Consider the following 22,729-nt stretch of genomic DNA (forward strand, 5'->3'; position numbering starts at 1 on the left):
ATCGTCGCAAACACTCACCCACGCCTTGCTGAGCGCGACGTTCTCGTCGTCCGTCCACCTCCTCCGTACCTCCTCCTCACCCGGCTGGGACGACTCGCCGACCTTCTTCTTGCCCTTCTTCTTTGGGGCGCCACGCCCCGGCACTGCCCCCCCCTTGAACTAGAGTCTCCGGAGCTCCGAGAGTATCAAACCCCAACTCATCTAAGGAGAAACTATCAAACCCCAAGGGTGTTTGGGTCGATGTGTGCGAAGACCCAGTCGAAAAATCAAAACTGGGGCGATAGACATCCCCCGCCGTCGCCGGGGACCCCCCAGGAGTCCCCTGTGTAGCCGGTACGACCCCCGGAGTCCCCTGTGTAGCCGGTACGACCCCCGGAGTCCACTGTGTCGCCAGTACGACCCCCGGAGTCCACTGTGTCGCCGGTGCTCCCCCGGGCATCATCTGCATCCCGGGTACCCACCCCGGTATCGGCGGAAACCCCCCCAGCGGACTCCCCCCCATTGGGGCCCCGGGCATCATCTGCTGCCACGGGTACATGTTGTAGTACCCGGGCACCTGACCCCATCCACTTCCCACAGGGATCGTCGGAGTTTGTGACCCGCTACTCCCGGAACTAGGCTCGTTGTTGAGATCCATTTCTCGTTGTTGATCTTGAACAGAAATTAAGATAGAGAGAGTACTCGTTAAAACAAGTGGTGCGAATGAAAATGACGAGCAAAGCTCGTATATATAGTGTTTCGGAAAAAAAATTTAATTTTCGCGCTAGGCGGTGCGCTGGGCGATCCGGGCGCTGCAATAGCGCCGAACGGACCGCCCAGCCGACCGCCCAGCGCCACGCGACCGCCCAGCGCTGCGCGGTTTCTCTCTCCAATCGCCCGCTGGGCGGCTGCAATAGATCGCCCAGCGAACCGCCCAGCGCCGGCGCTCGGCTGGGCGGTTATTGTGGATGGCCTGATAGACCACATTAGTCACATACACAACTGACTTCTTTACTAGGACACTCCTCTCCTGATGATAGGCACCATTAGTTCTCTTCTTAGTGGAGTATGTAATACTATTGGTATTGTCGGCAAACGACTCAAGTCTCAAAATAATAAACTGGAAACGCAGTCAACTATAATAGTGTAACTATAACTGATAAGGATAAATAACTCATTTGATTTATATACTCCACCTCTATAGTTTACACACAATTTACATGAGACTTCACTGGTGAACATAACATCAACATGACAAGAAATATAGTTCTATTTCAAAACATTATTTCAAGATTCCAACAGAGGATAAAAAATGATGAGGTTTGGTTGGCGGACGAGACAATTTATTTTATTAGGCACTAACCATTTCCTATTACATCATTATCCAATTCTACAGCATGAATTGCAACCAAAGGTACAACCAATTGAAGCAGACATGAACAAAAAAGCTAATAAAAATGCACCAGTCCCCTGTCTCAATTCAAAGCCTAGACTTCCTCTTAACATCACAAGTTCATAACTGAATCTCAACACAGTGAAATTTGTCAACCGGCATGTCCGCCAAGTCGAACGTAAGCAAGCCCGACCCCGCCTCGTACTCAAACTCCACCGCAGCCGACCCCACCGTGCACTTGCTAGGCTTCACCGACGAATAGGCCCCGAATTGGCCACACCCCTTCACCTCCATGGTGACCGTGGACGCTTCGTATTTCAACCCCTCCAGCGCCCCGCCCCCGTTGAACATGTCGATGAGGCCCAGCGGGGCGAAGGAGGAGGCAGGGGAGAGCGTCTTGACCGGGGTGACCGTGAAGACCTCGTGGTCGAGCACCTTGAGCGAGACGGGCATGGCCACGTTATACTGCAGCGTAAGGAGAGTGGCGCTGCGCTGCGCGTAGACGGCCACGTTCCCGTCCCAGTGGGCGTCAACCGCGGCCTCCGCTATGAGGTGGACGTCGCGGCCCCTCACGTACCCTGTGATCGCCTCCGAGTTGGTCTGGTGGAAGGTGTTCTTCCTCTCCTCGCTGTTCCACGCCGCGCCTTGGCAGTTGTACACGCCCACAACTCCGCTGTATTTGTTCATGTTCCATATCTTCAACAAGCTGTCACACAAATCAAACGCCCTCAACACATGATCCACTGTTTTTTTTCCACCATTTCTACAATCCAAAACAGAGTTAGTTGAAATATGAACCTGACGCCATCGCGGGCGGGGTCAGAGAAGAGGCAGTCTTTGGTGGGGCGGCCGGGAAGGCGGGCACGGAGGATCGAGCCGTCGGGCAAAACGAGCTTCCTTAGTAGATCAAAGTTGTGCTTCCCAGGCGCATCACTGTTATAATTCAGCAGCATGTTATAACTATCGGTTGAAGAAATGGCTGTGGAAGAGTGATTGGTTAAAACATACACTTCGTCACATTAAATGTATCGTATTTTCTTATTTAGACAGTCCCAATAAATATGTCATTTCACTTTTACTATTTTTAATAAATGGTCAGATTATGGGACATTTAATGGTGACGGAGGGAGTACCTGACATAGACAGGTCCGCCGCTAATAGCTCTGGCGGAGCCGTGGTACTCCGCCGCCGGGTGTAGAGAATGGAACATATCCCAGTCAGTGAGCATCACTTCCCCAAGGAAAACACTGTTGTAGGCCACCGCCGCGATGTGGATGGTGTGCGAAATCGGATCTCGCGGGTAGAAATCATCCGAGGCTCTCACTATAGCAGTCTGTTTCGAACTGCAATAATTCAACATATCAGCGATTCAGCTCATATATATTAACAAAAATACATATGGGAAGAATAAATACCAGTAGAGCGATTCGAGGTTGTGGCTCATGCAAGCAATGCATCCGTTATCAGGGAAGTTCCTGGCAACGGATGCATCAAGAGCCTGATGATACTGCTTCGTGATCTCGACCCTACCCCCGAGGCCAGCTCCGAGGGTCTCGAGAATGCACTGGGCATCAACCTTGACTCCATCAATCCCCGCAGCGCTTAAGTAGCTATGGAGCTCGTTGTAGAACCTGTACACATTCTTGGGATTAACAAGCCCTAAGCCTTCAATTTTGATGGCATCAGTTTTCCACCCTGGCTCGTTCTCCATCACTCCCTTGCAGAGCTCCGGGTACTGCATCACCGGATCGTAGTGCTCCGTCTCCTTCACCCCGGGCCTCACCCCGCCCCAGTACCCCGTGATCGCGTGCCACACGTACACGTACTTCAGATCGTGCTTCTCCTTCGCGATCTTCACGATGCTCTTGATCCCGGCCACCGGATCCTCCTTTTGGAATTTCGCGTTTTCCTTGATCCCGGTGAGCCTCTGCAGCCTTGGCGCTCCCAGCTCATACTCCTTCTCCTTCTCCTTCTCCTTCTCCTTATCTGGCTGGTCTGACTCAGTAGACTGCCAGCCGTCGTCAATGATGACGAATTTCGGGGGGGCCCCGCCGGCCTTCAGGCTCTCGAGACCGGCCTCGACCCCCTCCTGGGTCACCTCCTGGTAAAAGGCGTCCCAGGTGCACCATCCGAAGTAGTCCACGATGCCGGGGAGCTTCTTCTCGGTACGGAGCTTAAACGTGCCAAGCTGGAGCTTCACCGCGTGGACTGCCTCGTGGATGGTGGCGAAGGGGTCGGTGCCGGAGCCGATGTAGACGGAGTGGGTGAAGGAGGCGGCGGTGGCGGCGGCGTCGCCGCTCTCGATGCAGAGCTCGAGGCCGTCGGCGGGCCCCCCCTGGAGGCAGGCCTTGAAGGGGCCCTCGATGAGGGGGAGGAAGACGGTGTAGACGAGCTTGTTCGCGTCTACGCCGTCGAGATCGGACTCGAGGTGGGACCCGTCGTTGGACTCGACGAGGAGGAACTGAGTCTCGAGGGGGATGTCGCGGCCGCGGCTGCCCATCCGCTGCGCCATCCACCACAGCTTGAACCGGAAGCAGGCCAGGAAACGCACCTCGCGGATCGTCCCCAGCGAGATGACGTGGCGGCTGCTCGCCTGGTCGAAAACCGCCCCCAGGAAAACACCCTCCGCCGCCGCGCTCGAGGTCGCCACCACATTCTCCGGCACGTCGGTCAGGACCGTGCGATCCTTCACCACCAGCTTCCTCTCGGCGATCCGGACCGCCGGCGTGATCGTCATCGTTTCCTGCAAAATCAAATCAGAAATTCATCAGCATAAGCTCAGATTCAACTGATTCCAGCTATGTAACAGAACATGCATACCTTGAAATTAACAAAAGCGGAAAATTGAAATGAATGAGGAGATGTGGATGGAGAAGAAGAGTGGATTGAGAGGGGTATTTATAGCAAGGAGTGGTGAGATCTGATGTCCATTGCAGTAGAAGATGATTGCTCTGGTGTGGAATGCACCTCCTTATTTTCTCTTTTTTTTCTTTTTTATTTGGTGTGATTTTCTTGTTGGAAGAGTTAAATCCAACGGTAGAAAAGAGGATCGTGCATCGAATTGGTCGATATCCTAACCGTCAAATGAATTTCATCAGCACATGACACAATTTTTTACCTACCTTAACTTCTCACATTCACGGACTAAAGTCTAAAATATTTCCCACATTATTCACATAGTATATTATTTGGAGTAATTAATTTTATTTTTCTTGAGGGCATCCACAATTGGGCGCCCTATATCATTCTATCATTTTACTCTTCCACCTACACTAGGACGTCCTAAAGTCCGCCCTATAGGTTTCACTACTATTTTATTAATTAATTTTTTATGTCTTCAAATATGTCATGCAAAATTATCAAAAAACACTACGATTAAAGGCAAATCATACATTACTAATTAAAAAAAATTACAAGAGTTAGAAATAAAAAAACAATACGATTAAAGGCAAATACTACATTACTAATCCTTCATTCCCAGCTTGCGGCGCAGATCATCGATCATCCACTTGAGGTATTCGGCTTTGCCCGGGTCCTCGCACTGCATGAGGGCGTGGTGAGTGTCCAACAACGTCTTCCGGTTGGCGACCACCACCAACTCCGCGTAGGCATGTCCTGCAGCCGAAGTCGGGGCCGGGGTCGGGGTCCGGGCCGCGGCCTGTGAGGATGTCGCCTTCGCCTTATCGCACACATCAGTCAAACTCTCGCCGCTGCCCTGCTCCCTCAAGCACTTCTCGTACTCCGACGAGAACAAATCGACCTGCTTCTTCACCTGATCCCAGTGCTTGCAGAGCTGCTCCCTATGGCGCTTGTAGGCGGCCGTCGGCTTGGCCTCGTTGTAGCCATCAGCAATGCGCTCCCAGTACGCGATTTGCTTTTGGTTGTTGGCAAACACCGGGTCCTCTGAAATATCAATCCAACACAGTGTCAAGATGATGGTTTCATCTGGGTTGTAGTTCGTCCTCCCTGGGGCGAACTCTTCATTCTTCTCCGGAGGCGGCAACTTCTAGGCCCTTTGCCTGTTCCGCTTCTTCTTGGTGGCGGAGCTCGAGGCGGCGGCGGCAGAGGCGCGACGGGGTGGGGTGTGGGCACGGGTGGGAGACGGCTCCATGTCTGACAGCCCGTACGAATCCGTACTGAAATCGGGATCGTACTGGGTGTTGGAGTCAAAGGGCCGGTATTCATCAGGGTCTGTACCCGGCCACCGTGCACCACCACTGAACATCGGACTATTCGGACTTAGGTAGTCATCGGGATTCATTTGTGGAGAGGAATGGGAGAGTGAATGGAAGAGGAAGAGTGAATGGAAGAGTGAAAGTGGTGTATATATATAAATTTGGGAGAATTAAAAAAAATGAAAACGCGTTGCACCGTCCGCGGACGATACATAGGGCGCGGACGATGCATCGGGCATCATCCGCATGGCTACAGTGGCGGACGTAGCCTGCTCGATGCATCGGGCGAACTATCGTCCGTCCCACTGTGGATGCTCTTACCCCCAATGATATTGCATCCTTGCTAATCGGGTCGGACCCGATCCGTGACAGCTTGTGGTGGTTATCGGATGCGGGTACCCACACCCTAAATTTATGAATACCCACACTCGACTGAAAATAATACTCCCTCTGTAGTTGAAGCATTTCATTTTCGGCCCTCATTTTAGTAAAATGAAAATAAATAATTAAAGTAAAGAGATAGTAAAATAAGAGAGAATAATATAGAGAATACTCTAATTTATATTATTTTCTCTCTTATTTACTCTTTTTCCAATTTAACTATTTATTACTTTCTCCGTCCAATTAAATATGAAACATTTGAGAATTGACACGGGATTTTAGTTAGTGTTGTTTTGTGAGTTAATGAAAAGAAAGTAAAGTAATAGAGATTAAAAAGTAGATATAGAGTTGTTTCTATTTTATGAAACGCTTAATTTTTAATGAAACGATTCAAAAAGGAAAACATTTCATTAATGGGACAGGTGGAATACTATTTTTTCAAAATGAGTGCTCAAAATGAAACGTCTCTACTACAGAGGGACTGATGGAGTATATTTTTTCCATTTTTTACTAAATTAAGTAAAATGAATTATGGAAATTAGCATAAACAAACTAAGAGCATCCACTACGCGTCCCGCGACGGGAGAGTGTTTCGTTCTGGAGGGACGGAACCGCCACGGGACGCGTTGCAGCGACGCGTTCCATCCCTAGCACGTCTTCATGCCGTCCCGTAGCCTGCGACCACGCGACGTCGCGCCACGCACCGAGGCAACGTGGCGAGCTCCCGATGCATGCGTGACGCCCACTCGCTGGCCCGCGAGTGGGCGTCGTCACGATGACACAATAATTCAATTTTTTTTATTCGAATTTTAATTAAAAAATATATATTTTTTTCAAACGGTACCGTTTTTTTTGCCGTTTTTCAATTTTTTTTAATTTTTTTTATTTCTTTACTCTATAATACTCCTATTTCATACTCATTTCACACGCAAACACACATCTATTCCTCTCAAATCCTCTCTATATCCACTCCAATTTTCATCTCAAATCAACTCAAACTGATGAATCCTTTTGAGCAAATGCGTCAAATAATGGAACAATCACTTGAAGAAGATCGACGCCGGGAGGCGGAGGAAGCCGCGCCGCCCCCACGACGCTCCCGGACGTACATCCACCATAACCGGGAGGAAGCCGCTGCAAGGTTAGTACGCGACTACTTCTGCGATAACCCGATTTGGGGAGATACCTACTTCCGTCGCCGTTTCCGCATGAGGAAAACGCTATTTCTCCACATCGCGAATACTTTGGGGGCCCGGGAAGAGTTCTTCCGAGAAGGGTTCGACGCGGTCGGTCGTCCCAGCCACACGACGCTGCAGAAATGTACTGCAACAATCCGTCAGCTTGCGACTGGACAAACGACCGACATGTTTGACGAATACCTCCACATCGGAGACACCACTGGGCGCACGTGCTTGCTCAAATTCTGCAAAGGCGTCCGGGAAGCCTTCAACGAAGAATTTCTCCGGAGGCCTAGCACGACCGATTGTCAGTTCCTCCTCGACTTGCACGAACAAGTGCACGGATTCCCCGATGCTTGGCAGTGTCGATTGCATGCACTGGCAATGGAAGAATTGCCCGGTGGCGTGGAGGGGGTCCTACACGAGCGGCCACAAAGGCACTCACCCAACTGTTGTACTCGAGGCCGTTGCCGACTACCGGCTTTGGATCTGGCACGCGTACTTCGGGGTCCCTGGCTCGAACAACGACGTAAATGTGCTCCACCAGTCCGACCTCTTTACCGAAGTTTTGGATGGTAAAGCGCCGGCCATCAACTTCGTCGCCAACTACCGACTGTATAAAATGGGGTACTATCTCGCCGACGGCATCTACCCGAAGTGGCCGACCTTCGTGAAGACGTGCAGCAGGCCTGCGAACCCAAAGCAGGCTCTTTTTGCGCAGAAGCAGGAGGCTGCTCGCAAGGATGTGGAGAGGGCGTTCGGGGTTCTCCAAGCGCGCTTCAACATCATCAAAGCCCCGACTCGTTCGTGGTTCATGGAGAGCATGGCCGACATCATGTATACGTGCATAATCTTGCACAACATGATTGTCCAAGACGAAGGACCCGAGGCGAGAAATTGGCCGACATCATGTATACGTGCATAATCAAACAGTAGTTTAATGGACGATTAATGGACGGTATAGAGACAGCTTAGTGGGTGGCCTAAACAATTTGTTAGGGACGGTATATACCTCTGACAAATATTGGAATCTATACCAAAATCAACTAAACAAGTTCTAGGAGAGTCGAGAAGGAATAATCTTTAATTTTGTGATTACGGGTTTTATTGTCATTAGTTGATTACGATTTTTTTTCACAACTTTTTTTTTCTATATTTAAGTAGATTGATTTTTTTTTCGATATTTAAGCATATCAGGCCAGGTGTAAGTAGATTTTGATATTTGAGTAATTTAATATTAGGGGAAGAATATTTCATGGTATTTTATGTACATTTCAGCACAATTTCCACATTGGTGTTAGTCTGCAATGTAATAGGATAATTACTAATCAGGTCTTGATAGGGCAATTAGATTTTTTTTTCTTTTTATATTAAAGAGAAATCCTTAAAAAAAAAGTGAGCCACAAAAGTACGTCAAAATAATAAAACACCTAATAAAAGATGGAAACACAACAACACCAACCTCCACAAATCACCAACTCTCCCCAAAATCACAAGCTTCATATTCCCACCAAAACTACAAAACACAACACCCAACTCCCACGACGACTTAACTCATGCAACTAGCTTTCTTTTTATTGGGAAAAAAATGCTCAAAACCAATATAGAGCGGCGAGCAAGATAGTTATACACAAGAGTCAAAACCAACAACAAACAACAAAAAATGCACAAGAGCTCGGTGACCCGCAACAAAGCCACAAAACAACCCCAACTCAACATGAAAACCAACAAGCCAATGAGCAAGACACCAAAACAAGAAAGTAAAACCAACTAGGACGAAAGACCAACCACTTGTGAAGACTTGACGAAAGAATATTAGTCATTCGGCTCGTTGGCATTGGGAATCTTGAACACCTTCCTATATTCAATACATCCTAAAAGTTTTCTCCTTTCTAGCTCCCAATTGGGGTGCTACTTTTGGAACGTTACCTTGTTACGGATATCCCAAATAGACCAAAGAATGATGTAAAACATAGATATCCAAAAAATATTTTGTCACACTTTCGAAATGGAGTTCCAAGCTAACTCATAAAACAAGCCAATGGATCTTAATTTGGAAAGATAAAATGAGATATTCCATAAGTCACAGTAAAAATAACAGAGGATTTTGGAGACCTTGCAGCAGAAAAACTACTTCGGGTTTAGGATTTAGGTATACGGATATAATACCAAAATATTCATTTAAACATATATTATATCGTTCTAATTTTTAACGTTGGGTGTGCAATAGAGATCAAATGTATAGTTCACTCTTTTTTATTATATAGTAGCTATTAATTTTTACAACAATCATTATTAATTACAACAAGTGTAAGTTTCATAGTGAGAGAGCTCAATGTCAAATTTGTTTGTGTTAAAATATAAAAAGGAGATATAAAAGTAAAAATGAGTGAGAACGATGTGGTCCAAAACAAAAGCATCCGAGTAGATATAGTGTGTGATTAACAATACAATATGATAAAGTAATTCTGAATTATACAGAATTAGGTGAGTGGAGTGGAATGAAATGGAATGGACCTAACTCCTACTTTTTTATATAAATAAATTGACCGTGCTAATTGTAAACTGACTTAGAGAGTGACTAATTAATAAAATGACGTCAAATATACTATTGGATTTATCAGTTTTAATAGAATCAATCATTCCCTAATCCGAATCCGGATTAAGCTAATTTTGATGGGGTTGGATATTGAAAACGATTGATCAATAAAAGTGTGCATGCTTTTTGGTAGGGACAATTTTAATATGACCACTATGTTTTGTATGGTCGTTTCGTACTACCAGAGGCGAATTCACAATTTAATTCTAAATAAACACATTCATAAAAATCAACTAGTTGGTACTTCATGTGGTCCCAATAAAAGATGATCCCGATGTGGCACGAGATTTTATATAGTTTTATTTTGTGTGTTAAGTGGAAATACGAGGAATAAAGTAGAAATAAAAGGTGTTTTAATTTTTAGTAATGGATAATCTTGGTGGAGATAAACTAGATATGAAAGTGAGCCATTTTCGGCGGGAGAGAGGAAGTACAAATTACATATTTTTGTTTTATTATATTTTGCCGACCACTGTAACTGCTCTGCAAGACCCAAAAATCTCATGTTCATCTTTTAGTAATAGAAAGTGAAAATTCTAAAAATATTTCAAATTGATCAGGCTAGATTTAGGTTTAAGGAAAATTCCAAATAAAGCTCAGAAGCATGTTGATAATTGTAAAAATATAATTTTCCCCTGTTCCTGATTTATTTAAATGTTTCATTTATGCATGAGATTTAAAAATTAATGTTTAAAAATTTAAAAGATCAGAGACAATAAAATATGAAGAAAAAGAAATTACTGAAAAAGAAAATGACATAAATAATTTTAAATTGCCAAATGAAGTACAACAAAATATAAAGTATTGCACCTAATTATTTATAGTAAAAATATTTCATGTTCCATTTACATATATAAAATTAGGAAACCAATGTTTGTCACACATTTGCTTGTGTAAGTACAGTCTATTAAAGTTTAGATAAACTTGAGATATTATAATATTAATACTACTCCTTCATAAGTGAATTTTTCCTTCACAATCACGAACATTTTTTTAGTGTTTCAATAAATTATTCGAATAGTGAGTGGAATGAGAGTCGTTCCAACTCTGTTGAATAATTAAGAATTGATTGTTGACATAATGCCTTAACATTTTTTTAGTAATAATTTTTTCGGGTTTGAGCACAGGTGTACCGAATACGTCTTTAATGGAGTTTGAATTAGTGACCTCAAAATCACCATAGCTCTGCGCTGCCAACTATTTCTGATGAATATAACTAATAGTAGGGAGTACTATTTATCATTATTTAAAAAGAACATATTTATATGATATATTAAAATAAGAGATCTATTAGTAATTAAATTAAGATTACAACCAATTTACATAATACTTATTTTATTGTACTATACTTTATAAGTACTAATAATTATATTTATGATTGATTAAGGAATTCATTTACATTAATTATTATTAGATGTGCATTATTGTGTTTTAAGATAACACTTTGAATTCGATACGAATTTTAATGCAAAATTGATAGAATAAGAGAGAGGAAGAGATAAAAAAGTAATTAAAGTATTGTTAGTGGAGAATGAGTCTCATCTCATTAGAGAAAAAGAGTTTTCAAAATTAGAAAATGCATATTGTTATGGTACGAACTAAAAGAGAGAAAGTATATATTGTTGTGGGACAGAAGGAGTAATAAATTATCAGGATTTGTGGTTTCTTGCTATTGGATTTAGGTAGTGAGTTAGTTATCCAATGCTGATTTCATTATTCTCTTTATCCCTTAAAATAGATCAATTCTATTTAACGAATATTTTCTATGTCTAATGAGGTGGGTCTCATTCTCCATTAATAATACTAAATTCACTATTTTTTATATATCTTTCTTATTTTACCAATTGTTCATTAAAACTCATGCCATGTCAACTGTTGTCTATTTTATAGGGACGGAAGGAGTATAATTCATTTATTTATCCCTCTGTGCTAAGAAAGACTATCCCTTCCTTGGGTTACACAAGATTTTATATAACTTTATTTTGTATATTAAGTGAAAGAGAATAGCGTAAGAGGGAATAAAATAAAGATAAATGTATTTTCATTTTTAGTAATAAGGAAAGCGAGACATCGTCAATAGGAATATGAAGTACTCCCTCCGTCCCATTCAAGATGACCACCTTTCTTTTTTTGTTTGTCCCAATCAAGATGGTCACTTTCCAATTTTGGAAATAACTTACTCTCTCATCTCCCATCATTAAAATATTCAACTACCTTTTTTCTCTCTACTTTATTACACCTAACAAGTAACAACACTTTCTAAAATCTTGTGTCATTCAAGAATGTGATCATCTTGGGTGGAATGAAGTGGCAGGTCCTGATTGCTCCAATCTAGACGATTGAGATTTGTTAGGCGAGATCCATATGTTGAATATGTTGCTTTCAAACATATCTTTGTGACTACAGTTGTCTTATTTAACTGGACTGGATAATATGAAACCAAACACGCAATGTGCGTTTAGATAATTATCCTCTTTTAGTGTTTAATATTCAGCCTCAATTATTGAACAAAAAATAAAAAGAAAGATAAATTACAAAAAAAAAACTCTCTCGATTTGGTCTTTTATAACTAGGTTCAATTGATTCAAAACTATAAAGTTAGTACCACATTGTTATTATATACACCATCTCGAAATTTGTGTTGGTCCTTTATTATAAAAATGTGATTGGCATATTAAATTTTGAATTTAGGTAGTTTTATTAATAAGTGTTGGTCTTTTACTACTCCCGCTGTCTACCAATATAAGGCGTAGTTTAACTGGATACAAGTTTTAAAAAATAAGTATAATAGAAAATAAATGAAAATAGTAACAAATGAATTCTATATTTATAATATATAAGTGAGATAAAATTAGTAGAATATGAGATCTATTATCAAAAATAGTAAAAAAGTAAATGAGATATTTATTAATGGATGGACAAAGATGACAAAATGAGACAATTATTGGTGTAAGTAGGGATTATAAAATTGTGATTGGCATATTGAATTTTGAACATAGGTAGATTTTTTTTCATCTTAGTTGGTCCTTTATTATAAAAATGTGATTGATATATACATATAGTAAAAAAAAATCATCAGATCCACCAATTACCAAATTCTAATAAGGCTTCATTTGGTACATAATTGAAATTAGAATTGAATTAGAATTAAAATTTTATTCAATTCTAAAATCCTATGTTTGGTAAAATAAATTGATATTTGAAGAATTTGTGCACGCACATTACACACACTATACACAAAATACACCCTTAACACACTTTACACAAGATACACGCCGCACACAAAATATACACTTCACACAAAAATTGCAACTTTATTGATTTGAGTTAATAATTAGAATATAATTATGAATAAATTTAAATTCACTATTTCTTGATAATATACTACTATTACTTACTCCTGGGCCAACCACAAAGAAAAAAATGGGTTGTTTGAATTGACAATTTTTTTTGGCATAAGTATCACATTTCCACCAAATCTCTTTAATTTCATCATCAATATATTGATTAAAAAAAGTTGATCTCATCTCATTTTCTCATGTCCTTTGCAAGATGGTTGACCGAGTCTATCTCATGTATTGGCCTAATTTGAATACATACTTATATAGCACTCCCTTCGCCCCTTTATAGTGGAGTCTTTTTTTAGGACGAAATTTAGGAAATCGTGTTAAAAGTGAATTAAGTGAAAGAAGGATGAAGTAGAAAAAGAAAAAGTTAGAAAGATGAATATAGACGGATAAAGTAAGAGAAAAGAAACCAGTTGTTTTTTGATAAAAAGAAAAATGACTTAGTTACAGTGAGACAACTCAAAAAGAAATACGACTTATCTACGAAGTGACGTATAAAATATATGACAAGCTATAAATAAGTATTACTACGATTTATGAGTGTAACGTATAAAATATATGACAAGCTATAAATAAGTATTATTACTATTTATGAGTGTAACATCGTCCATCATGATCAATATTGCTACTTGCAGCCACTTCCTAGGTTCTTAGCCAATTGTGTCAAGACAAAAAAGAAGAAGATCATGACAATATTTGAAAGTATTTAGACTATAAAATAAGTCTTGTCTTGTTCTGGTCTTCTTGAATTGTAATGCTTCATACAGATACTTTGTTATCCAAAATTTTCAGCCACTTAATTTCATTTGGACAATTCTTACTTTCACATCAACAAATCATCACCACCCAATCCAAATAATCAAATTCCAGCACACTATGTTGGACAATATTATGGTTTTTAATTTACATTTTAAATATACAAGGTCTTATAATTAATTATGATCGATATTTTAGAACACAATTTTATCTATATAAGAAAAACATGAATAATGTATGCTTTCCACTGCAATTATTTTGAATTTAATTAAATGGGTGTTTTAGATCCTGCATTGTTATTATTTTTGCCACTTGCTAATTAATGGATGTCTTACAATCTTTATGGTTGTAAAAATATGATAAATTATACTTGAAAAGATGGAAAAAGGGATATACACAAAAAAGGAGGCTCGTTATGAATAGCATTTTAGATATGAAAAAAAATCAAGCTATAAAGTCAGGAATAAAATATTACTACTACTATATAAGAAGTTCATACACTACCAACTTATTATATATTGAAATATTGGTCAAAGTTATAAGTCGAATAAACATACTACTAACATTTTATATTTTCCCCTAAGCTAGCCCCACTTACAAAATAAAAAGATTATTTATATTACAATGAAAAAAATCAAACAAAAAGTTATGCAAACCGAATTCGACACTGGAACGTGACTCGTGAGGCAATTGATTTGCTAACACACAAAAAAATATCATGCTCGGCTAGATCGAACCTAGTTCAGTTTAATGTCTTGTCTAAAATCATAACAATAAATTTTATATTGAAATAATAACTTTTATTTTGAAATTCACAAGAAGTGTCACTCTTCATTTGATTTAAGATTGGCTGAATAATTACTGGTTGATAAAAACAATAACTTTTGTTAACAATTAAAAATATCATTTGTCCCTCATTATATATTTCAATTTTCTATTTTAGTATGTCTGTTATTAATTATCCCACTTTATTTTTATTATTTGTTATAGTGAATCACATACTCCACCAACTCATTTTACTATCATACTATTATATTTCATTCGTCACAATCTAAATGATACATTTTCATTTTTTAGATACCTCATTCTAATTGACCCAGAAACATCATCACCGATACTTCGTACTTTGTTCACTTAACTCATAAAACAAAATTGCATAAAAACTTATGCCGAATTAAAAATGTTTTGTTTAGAGTGTTATATAAAAACAAGATCCATGTTTTGAAATTTGTACCGAATCAAAATGAGATATACTCCCTCCGTCCCATAATAAGAGTCTTGTTTTGCCATTTCGGTTCGTCCCATAATAAAAGTCATATTTTACTTTTACCATAAATAGTAAGTATGCCCTACATTTCACCAACTTATTCCCACTCATATTATATTATAAAACTAATATATATATATATATATATATATATATATATATATAAGAGATATATATTCCACTAACTTATTTAACTTAACTTTCTTTATATTTCTTAAAATTTGTGTGATAACTAAATAGGATTCATATTCTGAGGGATGGATATAATAATTATAATAACAATAATTTTGAATATAGAAATATTTGTGGATGAGAAAAACGAAGATGAACAGCAGACAGTACACATGGGGTAAAGTGCTAAAAGACAAAGGAAAAATGATTGTGTCATCTGATGGAATCTTTTTCCCGAATTTTCGGCAGATCCACACTCACTTTTGTGCAGTTAAAAAAAATCAGAGCACATGAATTGTGTAATCTTGTGCACATAAGAGTGTCCACAATGGTGGCCCTTCAAGGCGATCAAATGTGGCCCGGCCACCATTCGTGGCCCTCCGCAATGATAAAGTAATAAAATTAACACATATGGGTTACTATTTAGCTGATGAATGTACCCGAGATGGCTAGTTTTTATGAATACGATCCTATGCCTAACAGATCCGAAGAGAGCTTTATTACAAAGTGGCAATAAGTTGCACGGAAGGACGTGGAAATTTTGCTCGTTCCTGGTTCAGGCATTATATCACCAATGTCATGTGTATGTGCATCATCTTGCATAACATGATTATCGATGATGAAGGTCCACGAGTTGCCGATTGGTCCGATGATGAAGCCGGACCGAGCGTCGGTCGTGCAACCCTGCAGGTCAATCGAGGTTTACCGTACGAAGTCAATGAGATACTACGGGAAGAGGAGAACATGCGCAAGCAACAAGCTCATTATGCACTCATGTCTGACATGGTTGAAAAAATTTGGGCACATAGAACTCATTGCAATTTTACCTTTTTTAAATATTTATGTAGTAACTTTTTTTTATTAAGTAGTGTATGTTTTGCATTTAATTTAATATTTAATATTGCTATTTATTACTACCCCCGTCTCACAATAAGATTCACATTTTGCCATTTCGGTCCACCTCATAATAAGAGTCGCATTTAACTTTTACCATAAATAGTAAGAATGTCTCACCTTCCACTAACTCACTGCAGTCACATTCTATTATAAAATTAATATAAAAAAGTAGACCACATATTTTACTAACTTTTTCAACCCACTATTCTTTACATTTCATAAAACCTGTGCCCACAACAAATGTGACTCTCATTGTAGGACGGAAGGAGTATATATGGGTTTTATAAAAGATAGTCTGGACTAAGAAATGCTAATGTTGTGGGTTATAGTCCGACCACTAGTCCGGACTATTGTGAATGCTCTAGATACTTGGATGAAAAATGTAGAAAAATATCATATTTAGTACTTCCTCTGTTCCTTGTTAATAGAGATAATTCTTTTCCACACTTCCTTATTAATAAAGATAATTCTTTTCGGCACGAAAATTAAGAATAGTGTATTAAGTGGAAGGTGAATAGAGTAAAATAGATGATTAATTTTTGCAGAATTGACTTAATTATATTGGAACTTTCAAAAAAAAAAGATAACTCAATTAACATAGAATAGATTACTTGGGTGAAAGGTCTGAAAATGACCATTTTGGACCGAAAAATATCAACAGTAGCAAAGAGGCTATAACAATTCTCCGAGGACTATCTATGTTCATGACTGAAACATCAGACAGTTTATGTCAGTACCTGCATTTGTAACAGTAGCCATGTGTTTCAATTTTTTCTACTAAAAAAATGTAATAGGATTGAGTATATATAATATAGGAATAAAATAGTCGAATAGCATTAAAGTATTGGCATGAGAATCTAGATTGGATTGAGCATTAGACTACACCCATAAGTTAAAACACATCAGGGTGAAAACGCCCAGAGATTGAATGATTTTGTTGAGCCTGCTTCAAGTGCATCGCTAGAGCATAGTTGTTTACCTGCTCACATTAGTAAAAATACAAATCAACACAATGCTAAAGCAATAACTAACTCACACACACACACACACACCTCTAAAGACTTGTTTACCAATAAATGTCTTTATCTCACCTCAAGACTTCTCACTTGCTCCTGGTATTGAGATACCAGCTCCTTCAGCTTCTGCATTTCCTGACCCATCTCCTCAAACTCCTTCTGTCGCTCGTGCTGGATAGAAACCGCCCGCTTCAAAACCGTGTTCTCCTGAATGACCGCTTCCAGATGTTGCTTTAGCATCACCTTGTCCTACACATAACGTCAATTATATGCCGTTGCTAGTTTTCAGACCACTTGCAAAAGCAACAAACAGTACCTTCTGAAAGCTCCGGGCAGCCTCTTCAGTTGCATTTGCACAAATGGACTTCTCCAATGCCTCCAGGGCCTTTGACACGCGTGCCTTAGCGTCCTCTACATTCGATGCATTTAAGACTTGTCCCACCAACAGCTCCACCCACTCTGCACCACTAGCAGGAAAACTACTTCCACCAGATGATTCCTCTCTTACAGCACTAGTCTCGCTATTTGCCACTGCACCGGTATCTTCAACAAAACATTTAACATTTTAACCGCAAACCAACTGTTTTTAATAAATTAATAATAGCTTCAAAAATATGCAAACAGGGTCTTCAATCGAATCGTCTCCATGAAACTACTCTCTGTGCAAAAGGAAACTTAACAGAGCCCAAAAGAATTAGGATTGCAAAAATATATGCTGGTGTAGAGCAGAAAATACAGGGTAAAGGGTCCTTAGCCTATGAAAACTAATAAAAACAAAACCAGAGACAAAATTAAAAATCTAATTCTACTGCAATATTGTACATCCTGTTTCACATGTACCCTTAACCAATAAAGAATTACAAAAATGCAGAACTACATTTTCTTCACTTTGCAATCAAGATTTTTAGAATGAAGTAAAAATTTTAAAATGCTTGGAAAAAGTAATGGTTCATGAGCTCATCTTTGATTTTTAATGGGGTAAATTTATAGCGACAAAGCTCCTACCACTAGGAGTACTAACACTTAATATTGTCATGATGCCATCAACTCATGTAAACTATACTGCATTCATTCTGTTTGTAACATTTTATGTCCAAGAGCTCAAAATCAAACATGTATGAATCACATGCCTTTTATTTCCCTATGAGATTATATGGGGAAGGAGGAGGAAAGGGAGAGAGGAAGTATGAATGCAGCCTCCTGAAGAACTTTCGGAAGGACCCACACTTCTTCAAAACCTAACTCACCAGAACAAACTGAACTTAGCCCATGGCTTCAGGCCAATGCTAAATTACATGTGGTTAGAAAAGTGCAGGCTTCATGGAAGATTGCGCAGCAGTAAAATAGCAGGAACCACTCCCCTTATCCATTAAGCGAGCTATAGAATAGAGGCGATGCATTGAACTAACAACTGTTACTCTGACATAACTATCGGACTATCTCCGGTCCACGTTCGCAAGGTCTAAAGGATTAATGGTGGTGAGTTTGTAAATTCACACATGATAGATATTTTGTTCTCAGCATTTGCAGTTTAGATCTACATTTAATGGGAATAGTATAGCTATTAATAGGATAGAGACTGCAGCAGTCAGCGTTGCACATGAGTTTTTCACTTATGGAAGTTGAATCTAATTGACACATCAATCACACTTCTAATTTTGTATACCTTGCTCACTATATCACATACTAAGAAAGCAGAATTGAGGCTTTGGACACAATGGGTAAACCAAGAAACGTTTCAGGCTTTGCATTTTCCAGTGTTTTACGCTCATTGAACAAACACGAGTGCATCTGTAAAATGCATCAACAGGTGAAGGGCAAAAGATAGATTTACAAATAAAAGCAAAATAAAAATGAACCTTGGGCATTAATTTCCTGAGAAACACCAGGCACACTTTCTGCAGTACACAACCTAAGCTCATTTAGTCTTTTAATCGCTGAATCCAAATCATCTCCAGATTCTTCAAGGGCTTTCTCAAGAAACTACAAATAAGAGAATTTGCTATCAATAAATTAGTCTAGAACCCCATAGGAAGAGAGAGACTTTGTGTGTGTGTGGATGTGTAAAGAACTTCTGCACAAAGTTTATTATCATTGTACATGATAAAAGCATGAGCAGAAAATGAGAACGGACATTTCAATTTACAGAAAAGTAGATCTAACCCGCACCAAATTCGGATCTGCATTTGGAAACATGGGTTCATCTAATCTAGCGAACGCTTGATGGATGCCAAATACAGAATTCAGCATTCTAAAAGGCATAAAATAGGCCACTACAAATGCAGATCATGACAAATCATCATCGCACTTATCGTTCCAGATTCGATAATAATATCAGCTCATGAGGTTACCGGTTTCCAGCTCAGAATGACAAAATCAATGAATACTAAAAAAGGTTACTAAAATTATGAAATGCCTAAAAACTCCTGACAGTTTTGGTCTTTTTAATTAATCTGCATCCTCAGAACAGTAAGATTATTCAAGTAACTGGAATGCAATAACTTACTCATAACCAAATAATTTCAGGAAAAAATCAGAAAAAAAAATCTGATCTGGAACAAATTATTGTACCAGTTAATAGTCACTTTTATTAAATGCCTGGGTACAAAAGCTTTCCAGTCCCTAAAACTATATTGTTTATGTAGCTCACACTTAGTACTATCTTACAATTAATTTATCAGAAAGAAATGCACTTCATTTTCAACGAAGCTCAGTAAAATCATTTAACTATATGATACCAAAAATAATCAGAGTACAAACAGAATACTCTGGTGAATAGTAGTGACATGTAGTATGAACGCTTCACAGTTCAGAGTTTTAACATAAATTAATCGAACTATAATATAAATGTATTAAGAACATTGACAAATACATATTCTGCTGTCATAACTAAGCCCAAGAACATTAAAAATAAAACTGAATGTCACTTTAATTAATAAGCATAAAAAGAGAAGCACTTTATCATAAAAGAGATCATCAATTAATACAGCCAAGCATTTATTTTAAGAAAATGTAATCATAGTCAATTACAAGTTTACAACACTTCAAAGAGAACTCTTCCAGAATTGACATGTGCAAGTCCACAAATAAAATTCAACCTAACTTAAATTCTTTTTTTTTTTATTACATGTGAATGAACTTCTGAATCTGAAAACTGGCTCATTCAACTAATAATAATAATAACGACGTTCTTCACAGAATAGATTGAGTAATGTCTTCAGCTTTTAATCTTAGCAGCAATACCTCAAAAATGCTAAAAAAGAATATAATGGGAGCATACTTTCCAAACAGACATGTGGCTACAAACTAAGGGTGGAATATAGTATATGATGAGAAGAAAAGAAGATCTGCTCATCATACACTACATCACCCAATTAATAACTCCCATTAGACTAAAATAACACATGTCCTTGTTTTCCAACGATATTTTGCTCTAAGTTTTGTCCCTATGAATCGGAGGCTAAGTTGTTTATGAAATGCATCTATACCAATATGGAAATCCTTGATCCGAAAATGAGTTAACACCCTTCTTCACAGTGTATGGAGTAGAAATAGGATTACAGACTTATCAATCTTCTATAACTTGTTCACAATATAAAAAGATACAACACCATTCATATTGAGAAAGAAAAGATCCATTTTTTCATCAACAGTTTTCATATATTTTATACAAGCTCCTTCGTTCCTTGCGAAGTTTGTACAGACTTTCTGATATAGTAATGATATATCTACAGATATTTTACTGAGACTTTGAATAACCAATGATTGAGGATGCGTATCATTCAGAAGGAAAAGTGAAAATTCCTCTCTAGAATTGCCACTATTGATATTGGTGGCACGAAAATAGGCTTTCTAATTATCAAAAATAAAAAAATCATATACGAGAACTCAGCTAGAATGAGATAAAAACCCCAAACTCAACCCTAGAACAGCAAAATCCAACAACGCCCCAAATTAACAGGATAGAAGCATAGTATTACGATTCCAGAATTAAAAAAAAAAAAAAGAATAAACGAAGACCTGTCTCTCCATATCAGGAAAAAGAGCGAGAAGATGATCGAGTGGGGCGGAGAACCAGAAAGGTCGGCTTGGAGAGGAAGATAAATAGCGGATTCTCTTGGAGAGTGGTGGCGAAGACGGCGATTCCTCGAAGATGTTTGATCTCTTTCCGCACACAACGGCAGACATGTTGCGCCACAAACCGAGAAGAAATCCTTCGCTCTACTGTGTATCCGCCACCACTTTACTCGTGCAGAATCTAATCTCTTGATTTCACCCAATGATTATGAAAATGGAAAAATGATTGATGCCAATCAATTTACAGAATCGATCCGATTTCACATCCAATCAAGGCAACGAACAAAATAGAGAGCGGAGAGGTATACAAGTCTGGGGTTTCATCATCAAATAGCTGGACCTGGATCTATTCAATTAAATGAAGAATCGTCAATTTTATTCAATCAATTTTGTGAAAGAGATTTTCTAGCAACCAGTGGTCAATGCATTAGAGCATCCACAATAGCGCCTAGCGCACCGCCTAGCCGAGCGCCGGCGCTAGGCGGTGCGCTAGGCGATCTATTGCAGCCGCCTAGCGGATTTCGCGAAAAAAAACCGCCTAGCGCTCGGCTGTGCGCTAGGCGATCCGCTAGGCACTATTGCAGCGTCCGGATCGCCTAGCGCACCGCCTAGCGCGAATTTTTAATTTTTTTTTTTTCCGAAACACTATATATACGCGACTTGCCCGTCATTTTCATTCGCACCACTTGTATTAACGAGTACTCTCTCTATCTTAATTTCTGTACAAGATCAACACCTAGAAATGAGTAACGCCGGTGGTAGTGGTGGGAGTGGTAGGGATGCTGAGGAGTACGAGCCGCCTCCAAGCACATGCCGACATGCGCCAAACGGAGGCTCATATTCGACTCCAAAAGGATTTAATTGAAGAGTTATGGGCGCGGAGGACTGCACGACGTTAGTTTTTTTTAATTATGTAATTTTTTTAAATTAATATACTTTTTAAATTTTATTAATATTAGTGAATTTTCTCGTTTTTGTGTCGTAAATTTAATTCCGTATATTGTGTGATTGTTAATTATTTCATTTTGTACATATTTGTTAATAGTGATGTGGATAGTATGTGGCTAGGCTATGGCTGGGCTATTGCTGGGCTATTTGCTTGTTTTGATGATGTGGCAGGAGGATTGTTAGTGCTGATGATGTGGCAGTGGCTAGGCTATGACTGGGCTATTGCTGGGCTATTCCTATTGTGGATGGCCTTATGCGAGTATGATCCTTATGGCCACGTCAGCATCAAATAAACTTTTTCATTTTAGTTTCCTCACTGCTTTTCACCATATATATCATTCGGGGCTAGCTTAGCAGATTTCATAGTAGAGCACTCACATAGGGGCACCCATCGGCTGCCGTGCGGTTGGCGCTTATTGGATGGAGGAGTGTGGATCGGTGCTTGGCGGGAGTCGCTGACCGTCAAACGACGCACAATCGAAGGGTAAATCGACCTGATTTTCATTTTCTTTCATTCTACTCTATGTATACTAGAGATGCCCACG

At 39.4% G+C, this 22,729-nt stretch overlaps 2 protein-coding genes across 3 annotated transcripts; both read right to left on the bottom strand.

Annotated features, from left to right (window-relative positions):
* Positions 1 to 1,305: 1,305 nt before the first annotated feature.
* LOC121752191 (probable galactinol--sucrose galactosyltransferase 6) lies at positions 1,306 to 4,349 on the bottom strand. Its single transcript, XM_042147129.1, has 5 exons — positions 4,193 to 4,349; positions 2,788 to 4,115; positions 2,506 to 2,715; positions 2,171 to 2,305; positions 1,306 to 2,078 (listed from the first exon to the last, which is right to left on the bottom strand). Exons 2-5 carry the CDS (start codon positions 4,107 to 4,109, stop codon positions 1,493 to 1,495), a joined length of 2,253 nt encoding a protein of 750 aa, XP_042003063.1. The 5' UTR covers positions 4,110 to 4,115; positions 4,193 to 4,349; the 3' UTR covers positions 1,306 to 1,492.
* A 12,554-nt stretch (positions 4,350 to 16,903) lies between these two features.
* On the bottom strand, positions 16,904 to 21,613 carry LOC121753179. 2 transcript variants are annotated; one of them, XM_042148381.1, is made up of 5 exons: positions 21,180 to 21,613; positions 19,019 to 19,142; positions 17,476 to 17,690; positions 17,235 to 17,408; positions 16,904 to 17,122 (listed from the first exon to the last, which is right to left on the bottom strand). In XM_042148381.1, the coding sequence occupies exons 1-5, from the start codon at positions 21,345 to 21,347 to the stop codon at positions 17,036 to 17,038; spliced, it is 768 nt and encodes a 255-aa protein (XP_042004315.1). In that variant the 5' UTR covers positions 21,348 to 21,613; the 3' UTR covers positions 16,904 to 17,035. The 2 variants fall into 2 exon arrangements, with proteins under 2 accessions (XP_042004315.1, XP_042004313.1); XM_042148379.1 differs by having other exon boundaries at positions 17,476 to 17,702; positions 21,180 to 21,610.
* Positions 21,614 to 22,729: the final 1,116 nt, after the last annotated feature.

This window comes from Salvia splendens, chromosome 10 (assembly GCF_004379255.2).
Source record: "Salvia splendens isolate huo1 chromosome 10, SspV2, whole genome shotgun sequence".
Taxonomy (NCBI): Eukaryota; Viridiplantae; Streptophyta; class Magnoliopsida; order Lamiales; family Lamiaceae; genus Salvia; species Salvia splendens.

Excerpts from the sequence above, each read along its gene's own strand:
- LOC121753179 (XM_042148379.1), bottom strand. The coding sequence starts at position 21,347 with ATGTCTGCCGTTGTGTGCGGAAAGAGATCAAACATCTTCGAGGAATCG. Across the intron at positions 17,703-19,018 it reads TCAGGAAATTAATGCCCAAG|ATACCGGTGCAGTGGCAAAT; the intron begins GTTCATTTTTAT and ends GTTTTGTTGAAG. Across the intron at positions 17,123-17,234 it reads AGCAAGTGAGAAGTCTTGAG|GTAAACAACTATGCTCTAGC; the intron begins GTGAGATAAAGA and ends TAATGTGAGCAG.
- LOC121752191 (XM_042147129.1), bottom strand. The coding sequence starts at position 4,109 with ATGACGATCACGCCGGCGGTCCGGATCGCCGAGAGGAAGCTGGTGGTG. Across the intron at positions 2,716-2,787 it reads AACCTCGAATCGCTCTACTG|TTCGAAACAGACTGCTATAG; the intron begins GTATTTATTCTT and ends GAATTATTGCAG. Across the intron at positions 2,079-2,170 it reads CCCGCCCGCGATGGCGTCAG|CTTGTTGAAGATATGGAACA; the intron begins GTTCATATTTCA and ends TTTGTGTGACAG.